Here is a 22090-nt window from a genome sequence, read left to right as displayed (position 1 = left end):
TGTATACCTTCAGATCAGCGGCACTGCTTTGGGTACCCGCATAGCTCCACAGTATGCCAACATTTTTATGGCTGATTTAGAACAACGCTTCCTCAGCTCTCGTCCCCTAACGCCCCTACTCTACTTGCGCTATATTGATGACATCTCCATCATCTGGACCCACGGAAAAGAAGCCCTTGAGGAATTCCACCATGATTTCAACAATTTCCATCCCACCATCAACCTCAGCCTGGTCCAGTCCACACAAGAAATCCACTTCCTGGACACTACGGTGCTAATAAACGATGGTCACATAAACACCACCCTATACCGGAAACCTACTGACCGCTATTCTTACCTACATGCCTCCGGCTTTCACCCTGACCACACCACACGATCCATCGTCTACAGCCAAGCTCTGCGATACAACCGCATTTGCTCCAACCCCTCAGACAGAGACAAACACCTACAAGATCTCTGTCAAGCTTTCTTACAACTACAGTACCCACCTGCGGAAGTGAAGAAACAGATTGATAGAGCCAGAAGAGTTCCCAGAAGTCACCTACTACAGGACAGGCCTAACAAAGAAAATAACAGAACGCCACTAGCCGTCACCTTCAGCCCTCAACTAAAACCCCTCCAACGCATTATTAAGGATCTACAACCTATCCTGAAGGATGACCCAACACTCACAAATCTTGGGAGACAGGCCGGTCCTTGCCTACAGACAGCCCCCGAACCTGAAACAAATACTCACCAGCAACCACATACCACACAACAGAACCACTAACCCAGGAACCTATCCTTGCAACAAAGCCCGTTGCCAACTGTGCCCACATATCTATTCAGGGGACACCATCACAGGGCCTAATAACATCAGCCACACTATCAGAGGCTCGTTCACCTGCACATCCACCAATGTGATATATGCCATCATGTGCCAGCAATGCCCCTCTGCCATGTACATTGGTCAAACTGGACAGTCTCTATGTAAAAGAGTAAATGGACACAAATCAGATGTCACAAATTATAACATTCATAAACCAGTCGGAGAACACTTCAATCTCTCTGGTCACGCGATTACAGACATGAAAGTCGCTATTTTACAACAAAAAAACTTCAAATCCAGACTCCAGCGAGAAACTGATGAATTGGAATTCATTTGCAAATTGGATACAATTAACTTAGGCTTGAATAGAGACTGGGAGTGGCTTAGTCATTATGCAAGGTAGCCTATTTCCCCTTGTTTTTTCCTACTCTCCCCCCCCCCTCCACAGACGTTCTTGTTAAACCCTGCATTTGTGCTGGAAATGGCCCACCTTGATTATCATACACAATGTAAGGAGAGTGGTCACTTTGGATAAGCTATTACCAGCAGGAGAGTGAGTTTGTGTGTGGGGGGGGGGGGGTGAGAAAACCTGGATTTGTGTTGGAAATGGCCCACCTTGATTATCATACACATTGTAAGGAGGGTGATCACTTTAGATAAGCTATTACCAGCAGGAGAGTGGGGTGGGAGGAGGTATTTTTTTCATGCTTTGTGTGTATATAATAAGATCTTCTAAACTTTCCACAGTATGCATCCAATGAAGTGAGCTGTAGCTCACGAAAGCTTATGCTCAAATAAATTGGTTAGTCTCTAAGGTGCCACAAGTACTCCTTTTCTTTTTGTGAATACAGACTAACACGGCTGTTACTCTGAAACCTTTACGTCTAGTCTCCAGCAGTCTCAAAGACTGTTTCATTGCCATTTATCAGAAGACAGCAACAGCTGGTTTCTTCTTTGCATGAAGAATACATCATGGACGTACATCTACAGAGCAGGTGTACCAACAGCAGCTCTGATACTGCTAACAATTCCCACAATAATATAGGTATAATTTTTTTTTCTGCCACTGTGTTCACAGTAGTGCCTCCTACAGTGATAATTCTAAGTAGCACAGGGCAAGGGCACTGCACTTCCTTACACAAAAGGAATCCACATAGGCTTAGGTCAATGTAAAACCATTTTTTATTCTAAATCACTTTCACAACAGTGAAAATTAGTGAACAGTAAAGGGTTACACTGTATGTGCCATCTTTCTCTAACTGCAGGCCATGTGCAGTCTGAATACAAGGAAGGGAAAAATGATACAATACAAAATGCACACTAAGAAAATCAGAAGCATTAACACTTAAGCTATCTCATTCTTGGATTGCCAGGAAACTAACGACTCTAAATTCTATCATTGCAGCCATTTCAGTCTTCATCCCTTCAGCTTCTCAAGAGCAACTGTTAATTTTAGCAAATTAAGCTAAAAAGTTTATATTTTAAAATAAAAAAATGTTGTCTGGTTTAATACCTCTTTTGTTCATGTTACAGCTGAATTTCTCACTGTCATCTTTAAAGGATAAAAGCTTTGAAGAAATAAACTTCTTAGCAGATTACTTCCGGAAGAACACTCTCTCTTTCCTAGCATAGCAGTTTCTCAGAATAATGGGAGAAGGGAAGGAAATAAAATCCCTTTTACATTAGCAGATGAACATTCCCTTTTCACCAGTAGGTGGAGCTGCCTCTCAATAAAATATCAAGGCAGTGAAAAAGCTACATAATGTGGCCAGTTGATGATAAAAATGCACTTAATTTCCAAAATATGCACTACAGAAGCCAATTAGAACGGATGAAGCTCCTAAAGTGCCTGCACTGTTCAAGCAGCACTTGAATTACCTATACTCAACCAGATCTTGCATCTTGGTATACGATGGATGAGGTAAACTATTGAAGAAGCCAGCTTTACAAAATCCTGCTTGCTGAGACTTTTGGGGCAGGCAAGCAAAACTCCTAACTGCTCCTCCCACATCATCATGCTACAGATGGACGAACAGTTTGTGTTTAGGCAAGTAAGTTTCACTGCTACTGCTCACGGTTGTCCTGCCCAGGCACTTCATCCTTGTACATGCAAAAAAGCCTAGCTCCTGAAGCAAGTGAATGAGATTCTATATATTGATTTGTTTTGTCAAATATCATGATTTATTGCCCAGAAAGTCACAAAATTCCTCTCTACAGAAGGTTAATCTCTGACTACTAGTGATCTGAGTCAAACAAACAGCACCTCAAAATAAAAACAGAAGAGAATCCTTTTGAAAGTGTCCAGTTAGAATTAGGAGAAAATCAAACAGAGGTAAAAAAATCCCTCATATTTCAGGTACTGTGGATCCAGAGAATCAATCAGAAACAATTTTTAAAGCTTCATACCTAACAGAATTCCATAAAAGCTTTCAGAGTTGTGGGCACACCTTCTGCAACATCCTGCTCCAGGCACAAAAATATTTATAATCTGCTGTCCTTCAAATGATCATCTTTGGTAAACCTGCAGGAGCTCGTGCACTACAGCCATTCCTTATAGGCTGGAAGCAGCTGTGCACTACCGTACAGGAAATGGTCTTACGCTATTCCCTACAGTGGCACCTGCTAGGCAAGTTTAGATTTAATTTTTTGCCAAAATAAATGTGTTTGAAAAGTTAACCTCACAACTCACTTAATAAATCCCCATTGTGGCCTCTCCCCCAAAACAAGATGATCTCAGATCTGTAAAATGATTTTATTCAGAGTACACAATAGTCCTGGAAGTCTCAACTTTGGAAGAAGGAGTGAGTGCAGCTACAGTAACAGAGTTATGAAGGTACTATCCATGAGTAAAGACCACTGCACAAACCCAAGAAAAAACAAACACTGCTTTGTCACTGAGGAACAGCACTGCATGTGACCAGAGAGGTACTCTACTGTCCAACAACCCTACCCAACCCCATGATGAGAGAATTTTCAAGTGTCTAGCTCCAGAAAATTCAGATTATTTTACAATTTTAGGCTGAAGTTTCTTAACCCCTCATGTTACAGCCATTCAAGTGCCATTGACTTTTCACAACTCTGGTGAGTAACAGCAAGTATCGAACACTGGTCTCCAAAGCTGATTCCATTTTCAGGCAGATGCCCTCCCAAAGAAGTCTTACTGGTGCTGCAAGATATTTCCTGGCAAGAACTGGACTTTGATATAAAAAGATTAAAAAATGTTCTGGAACTTCAATTGATGCATTTCTTTCCAATCATGGATGTTACACACGTGATACTGATGAACAATGCAGTAGGTTCCTTTCCTCACCAGCCCACACTCCTTCAGTACCAGTGCCTTCCACATAAACCTGGCCTAGCTGATTGGCACAGGATTTCAAAGCAACGCTCCCTTTGAGAGTGAAGCTCAAAGCTAGGTCCATGGTTGTATCTGGATACCAGTGGTATGACACATGGCTGAGGTAAGATATGCTTTTTAACTGTTATTTAATTCCAAGGTTCTGGTGCAACATGCGAGATTCCTCAGTGTGTTGTGGCACCACTGATTCCTGGAACTTGTGATTAGCTACGGAACCAGACACCAGAAGGTTTAAAGTGGGATGGGGGAGCAGTTTTTAACTAGTTCAGAGACCCTGATGACCAGGAATATACAGGGTATAGAGCAGTTATGCAATCAACAGCCAGAACATGATCACCAGAGCCACAAACAGGAAGAGGCGGGATAGGAACTGCTCATCCACATACTGGGGTGTCCCTGGAACAGCTGAAAAACAGGAAGTAAAACAGTTCAGTTCTTTCCTCTTCTTCAAGATGTAGTATATACTGCACATAGCATATTCATAAGTCTAGTGAGATTTGCAAGGAACCCACCAGTTGACCGACTGTTACTGGCAAAATTTCTCTGTTACAGGAATGATTCAGACTGCCTCGCTCACACTGGGAATTAGGAAGGAATGTAAAACGTCAGCTCCACAAAGCAAGATTTAAGTAGGCCTGGGGACGTGACCCTACTCGAGCAGGCAGCCCTCACCAGAGATTTACAGAAGACAATGCTGAAGTAAGTCTACCTCAGCCAGGGGTTTCTACACTACAAAGTTTTGCACCAGGACCCTTCTCCTTCACAAGAGGAATATACCTCAGAATAAACAAGTTATAAACAGACAGAAAATCTTAAGGGGAGTCTTATACCAATAAAACTAGTGGGAAGCTTAAAGGAGCTCAAAACTAAGTGTCCCCCCCAGAACAAAATACTGAGCCTGCAGATGAACAACAGATTTAAAAAAGGATTACTGGCAATCATTAATTTCCAGAAGCTGGGAGTGGATAACAAGGGATGGATCACTCGATTTCCTGTTCTGTTCATTCTCTCTGAAGCATTTGACACTGGCCACTGTCAGAAGATAGGCTACTGGGCTAGATGGACCATTGGTCTGACCCAGTATGGCCATTCTTATGTACTTATTTAACCCGAACCACCACAAATCCACACGGTCTCTAGCTCCAAACAGACACACTCTTACGCAAGCAGATAGTACAAAGCAAGGTACAACTAATGGGCTAAATCACGGGTAGGCAAACTTTTTGGCCCAAGGGCCACATCGGGGTTGCAAAACTGTATGGAGGGCTGGGAAGGGAAGACTGTGCCTCCCCAAACAGCCTGGCCCCCGCCCCCTATCCGACCCCCCCCCCCCACTTCCTGCCCCCTGACTGCCCCCTTCAGAACCCCCAACCCATCCAAACCCCCCTGCTCCTTGTCCCCTGACTGCCCCCTCCTGGGATCCCCCGCCCCTAACCGCCCCACCCTGGGACCCCGCCCCATCCAAACCCCTCCCCCCATCCTGACTGCTCCGACCCCTATCCACACCCCTGCCCCCTAACCGTCTCCCCCAGGATCCCTCCCCCAGAACCTCCACCCCATCCAACCGCCTCCTGCTCCCTGTCCGCTGACTGCACCCCGGGACCCCCTGCCCTTTATCCAACCCCCCCCCGGCCCCCCTACCATGGCGCTCAGAGCAGCATGTCTGGCAGCCGCGCCGTCCTGCTGAAGTCAGATGTGCTGCCCTGCAGGAGCGTGCAGCCCCACTGCCCAGAGCGCTGGTGGCACGGCTGCAGGGAAAGGGGGAACAGCAGGGGAAGGGCCGGGGGCTAGCCTCCTCGGCCAGGAGCTCAGGGACCAGGCAGGATGGTCCTGCAGACCAGATGTGGCCCACAGGCTGTAGTTTGCCCACCTCTGGGCTAAATGCTAAGATGCCAAAGGGTATACAACTTAGCAGCCCTTTCAAGAGCTTAAGAATCCAGTTCAGTTTTCCCTCATTATTCCAAATGAAATACATGTACTGGGACTCCTTTACTCTAAGCACAGTATGGCAGACTATTGGCTAAAAGATTTAACATAGGCAGCCCTGGAAATCTTGGGCTGTAGATTTTCTGCCCAGAACAGGCAGGCTCTTGCAGTTTAACTACTGTGCAGAGGAGAAGTTCAGTTTTACAGGCTGTTTGGCAATCCTCAGAATGAAGCCACTGTACTAAAGTAACCCAACTGGTTTTATTCAATTGACAGCATTGAAATTAATTCACCAGGAAGTTATTTGTTGTAGCATACACGTGATCATCTTGAAGATAAACTGCAAAGCAAAGAAAGTAGTGTTCTTGCTTTTTCTTCTTCTTTATGGTACATAAAGACCGACAACGTTTTTCATCCCAAAAAAGTTCTCCCACATATACAAAATATGATTTTTCCTTCTTTTTAAAAATGCTAGAAATTCAGGTCTCAACTTCTCTGGTTTTCCTGGAGAATCTTTTGGAGGACTGGAATGGAAGCGCTCAGATCACTGAAGGGGCTTTCCCAGTTCTCACTTGAGGAGAAGGAATGTTCAGTCGGACTGTTTTAAAATGTTTTTTGTTAAAACCTGTTTAACTTGTAGTGTCACTATTGCTCTCTAGTTCTTCAATCCTCCAAAAAGTCCTTCAGCAAAACAGAGAGAAAAGTCATAAGCTGGTATTTTCTAATGTAAAACCACCAGAAAAACACCTTTAAAAATGTAAAAAGAAAAGGAGTACTTGTGGCACCTTAGAGACTAACCAATTTATTTGAGCATAAGCTTTCGTGAGCTACAGCTCACTTCATCGGATGCATCTGATGAAGTGAGCTGTAGCTCACGAAAGCTTATGCTCAAATAAATTGGTTAGTCTCTAAGGTGCCACAAGTACTCCTTTTCTTTTTGCGAATACAGACTAACACGGCTGTTACTCTGAAACCTTTAAAAATGTATGTATTTTATATAATAAAAACACAGCAAAGCTTTTCCCTTTGTTGTTCACCCTTAGATGATTAGTTCTACAGTGCACCAACACTGTGTGCTCAAAAGGGTATTTCCCGACATGTTGCTTTCACTGGGTTACTTTGGCATTCAGACAAGTTAGTGATTTAAAAGGTTCTTTGCTTGAAAGATAAAAATTAACCTATATGAAATTTATTCTCCTGTGGGATTTCCCCAGAAGGTGAGATGCATAATACCTGGTGGAGGCCGCCCATCATTTATGTTGAATGCTGTGGCAAATATACCAAAGGGAAATGCCCCAATTCCAAATGACATTTGAAAGCCACCATCTCCAAACCCAAAGCCCTGGAATCCCTGCAGAGAAGAAAAAAATGGAAGTGAAACATACTGTCATTTATACTGCAAGACAGAGTAAAAGCCAAATATTCCCTGTCACTGGACTTCTTTAGGCTAAATGAGGATCACAGTGCCTGTCAGTTTTCAGTTTGTGCCTGTATGGTACCACACCTCACTGCAGCTCATGTTTGAGGTCTACAGGTTAGCAAATGCTAAATGTTTTTGTAATTCTCTCACCAGATATCTGACACTGTATCATCATTTATATAAGTGGATATCACTTACTGTTTGTTTTTTTAAAAAGCTTTGATGGATAGCAAATATTGACTCATAATTAATCTAAAACAAAAGTAACATCAAAAATTACCCAACATTGCTCCTCGGGATATATGTAAAGTGTTGCACATAGTCACTTTAAAATTGTGTTCCTACAGCACCATAGGAAGCTTTATGGGGAGGAGGGAGAAGAGTTCTTGCCCCAAGGAGCCTACAATATAGGTTATATACAACATAATGTGATGCAGGGAGACGTGACATCAAGGAAGGGGGAGGGAAGGAAGGGTTGCTTTATGATCCAACATCACTGACTGTACAGGGTCCAAAGCAAAATTACAGGGTTAGTCTAGCCAAGCAGAAAGATGAAACTCCTGAATCACGGAACATCCAAATCCTTAAAATGGATGCAATGTTTAGGAAACAACTAGTATGAAACAAACAATGATACTGTAATTAATGGCTGTGGGAGAGCAAACAGTTAGCCTAGTCCTAGACTCCACCAATCCACAGAAGATTGCCTTCTTGTTTCAGAATTATGCCAGTGGTATCAGTTCCAGAGGATACGCTAATTTCTAACCATCGAACTTTGAGTGTACACAGAACTGATCCCAGTGACATAATTCTTAGACCTAGAGTTTCTGGACTAACCCCTTGATTTGATTAGTAAAGATTCTGACTCTTCTGCCTATGTTGTCAGTTGTCTTGTCATCAACTCCCTATAAAAGGGGCCAGTTGCAGCGATGCTTCTTTGCATGGGAGCTCCTGCAGTTTCAGAAACTGGAGAAGCAGCATCACTGCTGCAATGTCTTTATGTCAGATTCCTCCAATTAATGGCAGCACCTGCTAAAAGGTTCCACCAAGACACAGCAGCTGATTTAATAAGAAGACAACGCTCCGCGGAGAGAGAACTACTGAGCTCCCATTTATTCAATATAGAAATGTTCCTTAGTCATATCCAGCAGGGCTGTTTGTTTGAAGCAATGAGGTATACAAGTGGGCTCTGGGGACTTGAAGCTGAATTACATGGAAATATGCAAGTGTTTCATCAGGTCACGCTCACTTCTTACTATGCCAGGAAACTCTGGTCAATCCTGATAACTGTTCCCCATGTACAGCCTACTATTTATATTCACTGTATTTACATACCTGGGCTGCTGTTTGCATACACATACCCCACTCCATTCGGATGTGTATACATAAACATGGTTAAGTAATGTTCTATAGCAAAGTGGTTATCAGCATACAGCAGCAGTCCCCAAACTTTTGAGGATCGCGCACCCCCCCACACACACACACACTTACCCCTGTCCACACACCCCCAGAGCTAGGAGCATGGCTGCAGCTCCGGGGGAGTCGGGGAGAAGAGGAAGGATCACAGACAGGGGTGAAGGGACCGAGGCAGGGGCCACAGCAGGGGGTAATTCTAGGGCCGGGAGTGGGGCCACAGCAGAGCTGTGGTGTAGGCTGGCAGCTGGGCCCGCAGCCAGGTACGGCTCCACTCCCAGCCTTGCCCCCAGCCTCGGCTCCAGGCTGGGAACGGAGCCATGGCTAGTGGTGAGGCTGAGAGCTGGCGTGGGGCCATCAGCGGAGCCGCGGCCAGGAACAGGGCATGGCTGGGGGCAGGACCGGAGCAGAGCTGGGGGTGTGGAGTGGCTGGATGACACTCCCTCCCCACCCCGCATAGAGGCTGGCCTGGACTTCAATGTGCCCCCTACACATTCCTCCACACCCCCTTAGGGGGGTGAGCCCCACTCTTTGGGGACCTTTGGCATACAGTGACAGAAGTAGACCCAGTGTACATTTCCAGGACACCTCTCATTTGACAAAAAGGAGAGATATGTCCCGCACCATTTTCAGAAGCACTGCACCACTTATGCATGGGGAGCATGTTCTGATTATGAAAGATAACATCCCCAGCAACACCACACTGTACGCTTTAATTGTAAAGTTTGAGTAAAGTTAACTCATGCTGTAGAATGCTGAGTAATGGAGGCATTCACGACACATCATCAGGTATCAAGACACTTAAAATAGCCAATATAAAAGGATCTCCACAGTTGGTCTCCCTCCCCGCCAAATCCTAATCCCATCTTTCCACTTCAACTTGTGTTTTACTTACCCCTCTGTTCTCTGGTTCAGGTCTCTGTCCCTGTGGTCGTGGTGGAGTTTTTTCTCTGGAAAAGACAGTAGAGTTAGTATAAGCATAGTGATATATGGTGTAATATTTGTTTCCTGTCCTGGCTAGTAAAATAGAACAAACATTAATTGCTCTTTCACAGATGTCCAGAGACCACTGAATTGTTGCAGCAAAGTTGCGTGCAGTTAGCTTACTAGCAGGAGCCAGCAGGCCTACCAGTTAGTTGAAACTCCAGTTCCAAATCCACAAATTGAGATTCTACATTTCTGTGCAGCAACATCCTTGTTACATTTCACAATCAAGGGAGCTTGAAAACTGTGATCAGTCCCATGAATGTCTTGTCCAAGTTGCCCGAGTCAGGTAATATTTTGCACAATGTGCTATCTTCAGTTAGTAATTAGTGTTCAATTCAGTTAAAATACATTTCCACAGATAAGCAAGAAACGGGGTGTGGGAATCCAGGCCCTGGGAGAGCCAGGATGTATTTGGCAGACATATCATCTCCACCTAAGGTTTAACCATCTCTTATCTGACACATCACCTGAACAATAATTAGGTTTGTGGTTTCCACAAAGAAGTGGCTGCATTTGGATTCCTTACCTGGGGTCCTGCTGCCCAGTACTACCCCTTCCATACAGAGGAATAACTTTATCTCGACTGATTCCTGCTTTACATACTGGACACACCTGCCTGTTTGGCCTGGTCTCTAACCACTAAGAGAGAAAAATAAAACAAAATAAATAAGGCACCATGAGAACAATGGAACAATAGTAACATGCAAATGTATCTCACACAGCCACACAAAAGCCAGCCAAATAGAATTCTACAGCTATTCAGAAAAACAAGGAGGCAAACTGCCTACCCTTTGGAAATGCTGAAGTGCCTCAGATTTGGGCAGTACTTGCTGTAGTTTAGTATAGTACACTGCTATATCACATCTGCTGAAGTGTACATTTGTAATTTGGCTGGGAAAACTCTGACAACTACACTGTAGAAACAACCCTGCACTGGCCTGGGGTAGGACTAGTCTTGTCTCATCTCTAGTTTCTATGATTCTAACACACAGAGTAGGGGTGTAACAGTAAGCGTGGCAAGAGAGCTTCAAGTTTTCAATCTACATATTAAGCCCCCTCAGCTGTCATATGTAACCTCTCCTCCCTGGATCACTGAAATATTTGAGTGGTCAAGACCCTGAAAAAAATGGACTTTTGTCTTATACTTTTCTTTCTCTGGAAAAGTGGATTGCAAATGATTGCATGTTAAGTGTAATTAGTGCATTCTGGTTGCCCTGGAGAGAAGGAAGTGTGCTTAGAAAGAGAAGGGGATATTGCAGCTTCTGACAGAACACCCTAGAGGACTGAGGGGGTTATTGTGTAATAGGAGCTGATGAAAGACAAAGTAAAAAGAAAACGATCTTACCTGGTGTAAACAAGGCCAACTGTTGGTATTCCCAGGGTGATTTGATAACAGTGCAGAAAGAGAGAAAGGGAAAAAACGTAGTTAGTAACCTACATTGAGATTTGGCAAATGTAGAGAGCATATTGGGGACAGCACACCTAAGAGACAGCAGAAGGTTAAAGAATCAGCAATGTCAGGACCATAACTTTGCATTAGAACAAACTGAACTTCTGAAAGTATAGCCGAAGTCAGACCTCCTCTGGCCCTTCCAGTTTATACAATCTGACACTAGGTTGCCAAATGGACAGAAACCACATCACAACTCTTGGTCCCTGTAATCTCACCATCTAGGAGTTCCACAGCCTTAGACATCAGCACAAAAGGCATACACAAAGGCTTAAATACATCTTTCTGGGCCTTTTTGCACCGATTCTGCTCACCAATCCCATGAACTCATGTCCTACGCAAAGATGCAAATTAGAAAGATGCCAACAGTATGATGTTAGAATCTTAAGAATTATAGGGAGGAACACGTGGCTAAAATATTGGGTGAGATTTGGAGAAATGTACATTATGCATCATGCTGTTAATTCTAAAACAGGTACAAAGTATGAGGAACAGAATAGGGTTATTCTAATTTCTCCTTTAAGACACTTTACTTCAATTAAAGTCCTTGTGGCAACTTTAAAAAAGTCAAAACCAAACAAAAACAGGCCACAAGATAAGACTACTTATAAAAAAACACTGCAATGAACTGCTCTCCAAGTGGTATAAACAATATGCAGATTGTCCACCGGAAGATTGGACCTTCAATCCTGGTGTAAAAAGTCACTCCACTTAGGTGGTCTCATCAAAAAGCTGTGATCACAAGAAAGTTTCATTGTAAGAAAAGCGAGGTAACAAGGACCTCCAGTTGATACCAAATTCTACTTACTTACACCCATACAACCACACAGGTTTAACTGAGACCTGAATTTAATCCATAGTATTTAAAACCCCACACAATTAGCAATGTCAACCATTGATAAACTGTTACATTTAACAAAAAATTGGGGAAAGGGGGTTATTTCCTGTATAATTCCATCTTTCAACTACACCAAAACAGTAACATTTGAGGAAAAAGAAACCCTTGCAGCCCACTGAAGTATTGTGGAAAAGCAGGGCAATCTACTTCAATGCTCAAACCCAGACAAGACACATGGGAGGCATAACATTTTCACCGTGTTTGTGGGACATCTGCCCAAATTGGACAGACGGTGGACCTGAAGAGCTAGTGCCACTGCCATGATGGTATGGGGAAAGAAAAATAACTTCACAACAAAAACGGGCTCTCTACAACATTTCTGCCAGCACTTGCAGTGAAAGAAAGCCTGTGGTGAGGGTGTGATTTGCCTAAAAATTCATAATTTCGACTCTGGAGCCTGCTTCAAGGACAAGATGCAAAGCAGTTCCAGGTATGGGTGGGTTACAAAGGAATTTAAACCCATATACAGTGAGTATGTGCCAAGCCAGAAGGCATGAATGAGAATAATATTGCTCTGCCAAATTATATTAATCAAGGCTGTGCAATTCAGTTTTTAGCACAACAATCCAGAGGACTACCAAAAGCAAAACTTATGGAGACCAGCACTAGTCTGGAGTAACTACATATTTAACAGAAAAATGGATCTGAGGACAGAACAGTAAATTAGCAAATTTCTGTTTACAGCATTCAATTCCAAATCCATAATCCCATTCACATTTTAAGATTGCAAGGCTGGACTTTTCATCTGACATTTAACCTCGTTATAGCCTCGGCTCCTGGATGATGAGAGTGTGTTTGTCCCAGCCCCATATTCTGGTCTACCTAAGGAAAGTAGTATACTGACCAGAAGAGGTGCCCACAGAGACTGATAACCGCATCCTTGGCAGTGTCTAAACAGATGTTGCATTCAAAAGTGCTGTCCTGATTAGTATTTTCCCCAGCACCGTTACTACTGCTGCTGCCACTGGTCCCTCCGGTACTGGAGTTTTCAGTGGATGTAGACGCCGTGGGCCCTTTACTTGCCATCCTCAGGAATTAATTAGATCCAAGGTCAGTAAAATCCTCCAACTGGAATCCTATGAGACAGAAAAAGAAATTCCACTTGCATTACACTGTTACATTCTTGTCCTATTTGAAACTGAAAGAAGAAAAATACGATCAAGATTACTTGCCCAAAGACCATTTGGATCCCAGATTCCAACATCTCAATTTTATGGTAGCCAAGAAGAGTCTTTTTTAGAAGTTAAGCTGTCTTGACTATCTGTCATATGGCCTAGCTGCTGACATCACCTACACTTTAAAATTCTGGGTGCACTGACTGACTAGCACACTCAACCCCACGGCTGAAAATTAAGACAGGTTTCCCATCTCCATCTTCTTGTAAATGTTACCAAACAGCAGTTACTCTTTGCCAAGTGTATTGTTGATGCATGTACATTTAATCATATGTACTCTTCCCAAAGTTCAGTACAGGGCACAAATGTCTGAGCACAGCCTGAAAAGGAGTTTAACAGAGGTCCATGTCAGGAGAGCAAGTCACACCTTTCTTCCAGAATTCAGTGAAGTTTACAAGAAAACTCAAGAGGTCTTTTTTATCCCCACCCACACAGACTCAGGTGGAACATACTGGTCATTCAATGCCACTAGGATTTTTTTTACGTCCATTAGTTCAGGTTACCAGGAGCCCGGAAAAAGAAGGTGAATGGAAGTGATCTTCATACCAAGGTGGATTGATTTAAATCATCAATTTTAGATGTGTTTCACATTGGTATTTTTCTAAAGACAGATTGATTCTCATTGGTTGATAAAAATTAAAACATGTTGACTTGCAACTGAATTGCAGCCTTTGTGCTAAATTTGGCACTTCTTTTTGCTAACCATGGGATACAGTGCATCTATACACATTTATTTAAGCAATTATACAGCTTAATTTACATTTATGGAGATTCTTAATTTTTACATTTTTATTATGTTAGAAAATGGTAAATGGGTTTTTTCCTATTTACTAGATAAGTTTTTTTTTGTTTGTTTTTTTTAACTTGTGATTTGTGTCAAGCTCCTTTTGGAGATTGAGTGGAATTCACTTAAAATGCACAAACAGCATTTTACATTTTGTTTTTAAATAGAACTACCTTAAATGTACTGGATTCACAAGAAAAAAAAGTTGATCAGTAATGTTTTGCATTTTAAACTAGCTGATGTATTAAACAAAGGAAGTATGATCTGTAGTTAGTGAATGGACGTGAGTGTTTCTGGTCACCATGTCATTCAAGATTTTTAAACCAGTTGATCTCATCTTCTCATACCTGATTTTTATTCCTAGATTGGGAGAAGAAGACAAGTTTTCCTGTTTTTTCCTTCCTAACTTTGACTGAACTAGCTGAATACATGAAAATGTAAAAAGTTAGCCTTTTCTGCAGGTGCAGAGAATTTGCTCTCAAAATCTGGTTCAGCACTTCAACAAATTTTGGTTCCAGATGCTTAGCAACAAACTTACAACACTTCAGTAGTCCAACTTTCTTTGAAATTCAGCAGCAAACATGTACTGCTTAATATTTTTTGCATTTAATTTAAAATTATTTAAATATATTATAACAAGTTTAGGCCTTAACATAGATTGTAAATTTCAAATTTAACTAATTATGTTTTTTTTAAATAAATATAGAATTAAAATTTAAAAATCCAATATATTTATTTTAAAACATCCTTGTTTCTTATCCACGCTTCCCTCCCGCTGCTGTCATGGTGTGAGTGGAAGGAAGTGAGCAGTAAACATTTCTAGCAATTATGTTGCAGAAGCACCCAGGATATACTGAGGACTGAACATCCCAGTCATTTGTACAGCTCACATGCTCTTGACTCATGTTAACATGTTACCTGTGCAGCACATATCATGTATGTCTGCTCAACAGGATTCTCTCTCTTTTTATTTCTTTCTGCTAAAACATAACTGCCATAAACCTTAGTATGGGATTTCCAGAACATGCAAATCCAAAAGCACTTAACAGAATGGAGACTGCATGGGCAAAAGACATGTACATCTCAGGGAATAGAGAGATACTTTTACTGCCCAATACAAATACCAAAAGTCTACTCTGATTTTTTAATCCAAAAGTCAAGAACAAATCTATACCTGCCGAGTCAGTCACAATTAACCAAGACAGAACAATTTAAATCTTAGTTCATTGCACTTTCCATGAGAAAAATACGGAGCTCAGATACCAAGATGCTGAAAGTCTATAAATCCTAGATACCCATATGAGACAGAGAAACAGATGACTGTACAAAACTTTCACAAGTGCACAGAAATTAAGTATTTGGAAAGGGCAACCAGAACCTTTCATAAATTACTGACTGCAAAACTTACCCCACAAGTACTAAAAAGGTCACCTCAGCTTCCTGAGTAATGCTGAAGCACACATATGGAGCTGTAAAACAAAATTTCAGTCTCTCCAGCTTTTATTGCAAAGAGTTCTTTTCATACAATGTAATTCCGCTGCAAGACTAAAGAAGTGCCAATCCGGAGCCCAATTAAAGTACTGCATTAATGACAGCACAACAGAACAAATGGGGAAGGAGAAGAGATTTATTTCTACAGAGCTTTTTCACTCAGTTACATCATTTTGTATGGGGTCCCAGAAGGACAGCTCAGTGTTCACAACTACTATGCCTTAATGCACACTGCCTCTCAGCACTGCTGACTCCTAGCATTTCACAACATGGCTTCATTTACCCTCATCAGCAAGGCAGTTTGCCGTACATTTAAAAAAAAATGCTTTAGTACAGTACAGGTTGAAATGCTACCAATTCCCAATTTTCACTGTTCTCATGCATCCTTTCTGCCAGAATCTTTAGCAGCATTAGCTTATCTTGCTCAGATAATGAACGTTTAAATGAACCCCAATAACAAAACAATCCAAGACTGAAGCAAGAAATTAATGTTCAAAGTTCCAGGTTTCGCTCATATGGTATTCTGCCTTAAATACTGGTTTAATATTTTAGGAGGAGAGATGGGGGGAAGATTTACCCCTACAGCTTTGGGGATCCATAGCATGAATTTTCAGACCTTTAATTTAATTTTCTTTTTAAAGCAGATTTGGTCATAATGCAAGAGAGAATCCAGATGAACAAAAGGGTGTAATTAGTTCTGTTCCAGCCAATATCTCCCTTCACCTCACTTGAGTTGTCAGGTGACCCAGTTCAGCTTACTTTCACATCTTTTCTCCCACAAAAGTCTTTGTACTTTCTCCAATGCTTACCCATACTCCTGGAAAGACCTTCCATGAGGTCATGGAGTGAAGTGCATCCGATGAAGTGAGCTGTAGCTCACGAAAGCTTATGCTCAAATAAATTGGTTAGTCTTTAAGGTCCCACTAGTACTCCTTTTCTTTTTGCTTCCTGACACTGTACCTGCACCTCCTTCAAGTCTCTCTTCAGTACCCTCTTTCAGCTCTAATCCCCCATTAGGAATTCATCAATTAAAAAAAATAAAATATTACAAACATAATTAATAAGCTGTGACAATAAGAAAAGAAGTAACCTCATGAACATGTACTGTGCAAGACTGTCTCATTCCCACCCACTTCTCTGTTGTAATCTCTCACTGAGGCAAAATGTGTCTTATTTAACCTAGTTTGTAATAAACTTTTTGGAGCAGGGAGGGACAATCTTATTTATTTGTCTGTAAAGCACCATTCACGCTCCTATGGTATTGTACAAACATTATTATTTATACATTTGAAATTAAAGTGAGACAGGATTTGATAGCCAGACGGTAAGAAGTATATTTGATCATTCCGTAATAACTGGATCACTTATGTTCTAACTAGAACAGACTCATAAGTTTGAGAGTAAATTCCAAGATGATACCAGCTTCAGTCAAGCACTTGAGCTTGTTAAAAGAAATGTTAAGCAGAGAAATAGACTTAAAAAAATCAACTAAAACAGGACAGACCAACCCCTTTTTGTATTTGATTCGGTGCTCAGATGAATAAGACACCATAAGCACCTCAGGATCCATTGTTGCTTTTAAGTTAAATTAAACACAAAAGTGTTTATTAAAAGTGGGTGTACAAAGGTACTGTTGGGGACACTGGGCATGGCCACTAGGTAACTCGAGGGGGTGGAAGACCATGAGTGTTGATGAAGCCCTCTTGCACTAGGCCCAAGTGTTCTTGCCCCCCCACACACACACACCTGGAGGCACTCACAGCAGTTATGCGTACTAGGCTCAAGTGTCCTTGGCCCCCCTTGCCTAGAGGCACTGGTAGCAGTTATGCTGAGGATTTGCAACAATATGTTGCAGAGTTAGACTGCCTAAAACTAAACAAGGCCAAACAGGGCAAATATGAAAAAACAATGTTAAATAAAGCAGCTTTATATATGGTTTAACAGATGGTATAAAAAAACAAGGAAACTAGCTGGTAACTGGATTGGCTGGCTATATGAATACTTAGGGCAGCTTGCTATTAAATAATTTTTATATATATTTATATATATATTTAATATATATTAAATATATTAAATAATATATATAAAAATAGCCTGTGTAACTTTTTGCTCTGTGTGCAGGATTTGAAATTCTATTCTCCCTGTACCTTGTTTGCAGTGCAAATAAACTTTTCTGCTTCTCCACCCCATTGTGATTATTGGGTGACGCACACCTGGTAACAAACCCCTGCTGTTGTTCGCCTCTGGCGCTGGGAGCAGGCAACAGTACTAATCTAGGTTTGCTAAACCTTTGCCCTTTTTACCAGCTCTTCAAGTCCCACTTCACAAATACCAGGACCATTAAAGAAATTGAAGGCAGGAGAAGGTGCAAGAGTTAGTTATGACCTCATGGCAAGTTTTCAAAGATTTTCCACTTTTCTTCCCTTGTTCTTTGTTATCAAGACATTTCCATGAAAACAAAATATTTGTTTCTTAAGTGTCCATCTGTTCTTGCTGTTTATTCTCCCATTTGAAGTCACCATCCTCTGTGATATTACAACTGGTTGCTGTGGAAATGACTTATATCACAGTGTACTACCACTTGACATGGGGAACAAACAGCAGGAACAGATGAACTGTTAAGAAAAAAGTAACTTGTTTTCATGCAGATGTCCTTAAATAAACAAAAAGGGGGCAGAGGGGAGAGAAGATATATGGGAAGAGATATAACATGCCTCCCTTTTGGTTATCCAGGTTTTTCAGGAGCCAATCTGGTTGAAAGAGCAGATGAATACTTGAGGAGAAGGGGGGCTTTAAGAAGCAGATGGCACTCTGGGGCCTGAAGGTTCCATGACAGTTGAGAGCAACAGATGGTCTGAGAGATTGAGGAGGAAATAATAGCGTGGGAGACTGGTGAGGTTTATGTGCTCATCTGTGCGCCTACAAGAAGCAACTGAGGAGAAGATACTCACAAAATATTTAGGAAATATATTCTAAGGACACAGAGTGGAGCAGAGAATTGGGGGAGTGGTGCACCAGGAAATGCAGGGCTGGAGCATCAGACAGTGAAAGAGACCAAGTGTATGGATCTAAGAGGAATGAGAGATTTGCCAGAGATACAGTGATTTGCCTCTGAAAATTATGAGGAACTTCACAGAAAAAAAGGAATCATGACATTTTAAATTACAGCATCCAAAAATCTCATTGACAAAGAGCAAAGATAGACAATAATTCAGAGTGCATGATAGAAAGCATCAAAAAATAACATCACCTAAGTTATAAATTGTATTTGTAGGATATATAAAATGTTTAGAAGTGTTTACTTTTTAATGTTAGTTATTTCATAAACATTAAGAATAACTGCTTTCCAATTGGGTTCTAGGTCACTGACTACAGATTAACATTTTTAATTATTATTTCTCTTTGCTGTATATCTTACATATGAAATTTAAAGGAACACTGTCAGGTTAAAAAACCTGTATAGAAAAGTAAGTTTCTTTGCTCTCTTTACTAATGTCACACTGTTACATTACTAAAGAGATTACTAAAATTTAAAGAATTCTTCAAGTCTAGTTTGCTTCTCATGACAGATTCTGTTTTGTTCAGGTTCTAAATTTCTCTGTGCTTGGACAATGAAAATTTCGGGTTCACTTTCTTCTGATGTACTCACACAATATTACAATGTTTTTGTTGCAAATATGGCGATCCAAATTTAAAAATAATCAGTTTTCATTATTATAATACAAGTTTCAAGAAAACCTCTCTCTTGACACTAGGCTTAGAAGAATACCCTCACACATAAAACAAACACAAATCTGAAACCTACAATGTGAGACTTCTTTGAACTTTAAGCGTACCTAACATACGGTCACAGGTCACTTTTTCTGCAAGAGCTGACATTTGCTGACAGCCCCATGAAAAACAGTAAGTTTATTTCCTGACATTCTCAGCATGTACATTCCTGCTGAAGTAAAACTGTTAATTATTAAACATATATTTACTTAGTTGCCTCTTTATTCCCTTCCCCCATCTCCTGATTGATTATCTAAAGAGTGAGTTGAAACAACCTGTCATGCATGTTCTGTTCTCCTTTTGTGGTTTTTATGTTGCTGTGCTCTAGATGCCTTTCAGTGCTATGGGAAGTGGTCCCTACATATAGGCTGAACATCAGCTTAAAACACCATCCTGCATATTAATCTACTATCAGGGACCCATGCAGCAATACAGAGACACATTTAATTCAGTGGGACTCTTCACAGACCTGTGCTAGGGGATTAGAATGCAGAATTGAGGCCTATGTTTAAAAAGTAATTTGGAATCCATTGAGATGAAATGTGCTATACAAATAAAAGGTTCTTATTTTTTTATATGAACATATTGTGAACACCAAGCATGTAAAAGACAAAGATAGCGGAAAACAGAACAAAGCTTTCTCCCTTCCATTAAACAGATAAAAGACTCAAACAGAACTTGGAATGAAGCCTATGCACACACTTCTTTTTTAAACCTTGGCAAATCTAAGGGATAAAGAAAACTGATATAATCAGTTAGAAAATTCCAGAAAAATATTCAGATGACATTAGATTATGTAATATGTTTTATAGCATTACATCAGTCATATATGTACTATGTGGACTAATTATTAGAACTTTATAGGTTGGCAGGGGAGGTTTTATTTTAAATTAAAAAAATAAAAGACTCGATTGTTTTTATGTGGTTTAAAGTATATAAAGCAATCCCAGATGGCAATTAAAATATATCAGAAGTTACTACTTTTGAAGATAAGAAATAAAACCCAAATATGAATCTATTTATAAATAGCCACATCTTTGAGGGACACTTATGACACATTTTAGGTCCCTGGGGAGAAAAAAAATCTAAATATAGAGAGCGACAAATAATGTTAAGAGGCTGAAGCACTTTACAAGGGAGTGTAAATTATCCCAACTTTTACAGATAGGTAAAACAAAGAATTGTTTCCCTGCAGACACACAGGAAGCCAGAAGCAAAAAGGAGAACAGAATCCAAGTCTCCTCGCTATTGGACTCCTGCTCCAACCATTAAGCTGTGCCATCTCCCTCAGTTACAAAAGTAAGAATCATGAAGTCCCACTGTTACATTTAAACCTATCTGCTATTCTATAATTCACTAAAGACAAGACAAGAGCGATCTTAGTCTGTTTTGATAGAATCTCAAAACATTTTGGACAAGAAAATTGAAGGATGAAATGTAAGACAAATAGAGAGAGGAATACAACACAGTCAGTAAAAAGAACGAGGAGTACTTGTGGCACCTTAGAGACTAACAAATTTATTAGGGCATATGCTTTCATGGGCTAAAACCCACTTCATCAGATGCATGCAGTGGAAAATACAGTAGGAAGATATATAGATATAGATATTCAGAGAACATGAAAAAATGGGTGTTGCCATACCAACTCTAAGGAGACTCATCAATTAAGGTGGGCTATTAATTATTATTAGCCCACCTTAACTGATGAGTCTCTTTAGAGTTGGTATGGCAACACCCATTTTTTTCATGTTTTGTGTGTGTGTGTGTGTATATATGTATATGTGTGTGTATATATATCTTCCCACTGTATTTTCCACTGCATGCATCAGATGAAGTGGGTTTTAGCCCATGAAAACTTATGCCCTAATAAATTTGTTAGTCTCTAAGGTGCCACAAGTACTCCTCATTCTTTTTGCTGATACAGACTAACACAGCTACCACTCTGAAACCTGTCACAACACACACAGTGCTACAGAAAGAAGTGCAACTGGAACAAGCGACTGTTTACCAAAGAACATTTTACAAAGAGCCACAGAGGACGGGTGGGGGTAATTATTTCTCTCCTGACTCAAGCCAGATACTGGGACACCTTGTGCTAGTTTGGGAGAGTATGCATTAACAAACTATGATTTCCAAGCATTTTCTTGTTAGACTTATGAGTTACCCAGTTAATGGTCTCAGGTAATAAAAAGTAAATGTAAGTTCAGTGTATCAGTGAGGAGGACCCCCCCACACACACGGACGGACAAAATAAGAGCGAGAGGCGCCTGTCTGAGGAGCCAGAGGTTTCGGGCTCTCCTTTCAGCTCCCGACCACCTACTGCTGACTTGACAGGATGCCCAACACACCCACCCGAGAGCCCCGCCCCACAGACCCCCTCCTCAGCCCGCTTCCCGCCTCAGGCCCGCCCGCAGCCCCAGGCAGGGCCTCGAAGCCGCCCCCCGGCAGTCTCAGGCCCGCCCCCCTGGTGCTTACCTGAGTAGCGGGTGCCGCGACCCCCACGGCAACTACAACAGCCCCAAGTCTCAGACTCCCAGCTGGCTCCAATCCGCGCTCCAGCTTCTCCTCCCTGGGCCGCCGCTGTCACCTGATCCCCCGGAAACCCAGCC

The 22090-nt window shown here is 41.4% G+C and overlaps 1 protein-coding gene across 1 annotated transcript; it reads right to left on the bottom strand.

Moving 5' to 3' along the window:
* Positions 1 to 1972: 1972 nt before the first annotated feature.
* Positions 1973 to 22090, bottom strand: RNF185 (ring finger protein 185). Its single transcript, XM_073312515.2, has 7 exons — positions 21957 to 22090; positions 13105 to 13336; positions 11258 to 11276; positions 10439 to 10551; positions 9821 to 9875; positions 7326 to 7443; positions 1973 to 4571 (listed from the first exon to the last, which is right to left on the bottom strand). The coding sequence occupies exons 2-7, from the start codon at positions 13284 to 13286 to the stop codon at positions 4474 to 4476; spliced, it is 585 nt and encodes a 194-aa protein (XP_073168616.1). The 5' UTR covers positions 13287 to 13336; positions 21957 to 22090; the 3' UTR covers positions 1973 to 4473.

This window comes from Lepidochelys kempii, chromosome 15, assembly GCF_965140285.1.
Source record: "Lepidochelys kempii isolate rLepKem1 chromosome 15, rLepKem1.hap1, whole genome shotgun sequence".
NCBI lineage: Eukaryota > Metazoa > Chordata > Testudines > Cheloniidae > Lepidochelys > Lepidochelys kempii.
Note: the sequence above shows the minus strand (reverse complement) of the source record. Positions and strands in the feature narration are given on the sequence as shown.

What these genes read in the sequence shown, in the direction of transcription:
- RNF185 (XM_073312515.2), bottom strand. Translation starts at nt 13,286, where the DNA reads ATGGCAAGTAAAGGGCCCACGGCGTCTACATCCACTGAAAACTCCAGT. An exon ending in ACTGGGCAGCAGGACCCCAG is followed by an intron (nt 9,876 to 10,438) that starts GTAAGGAATCCA and finishes TGTCTTTTCCAG; the next exon opens with AGAAAAAACTCCACCACGAC. An exon ending in CTGAACCAGAGAACAGAGGG is followed by an intron (nt 7,444 to 9,820) that starts GTAAGTAAAACA and finishes TCTTCTCTGCAG; the next exon opens with GGATTCCAGGGCTTTGGGTT.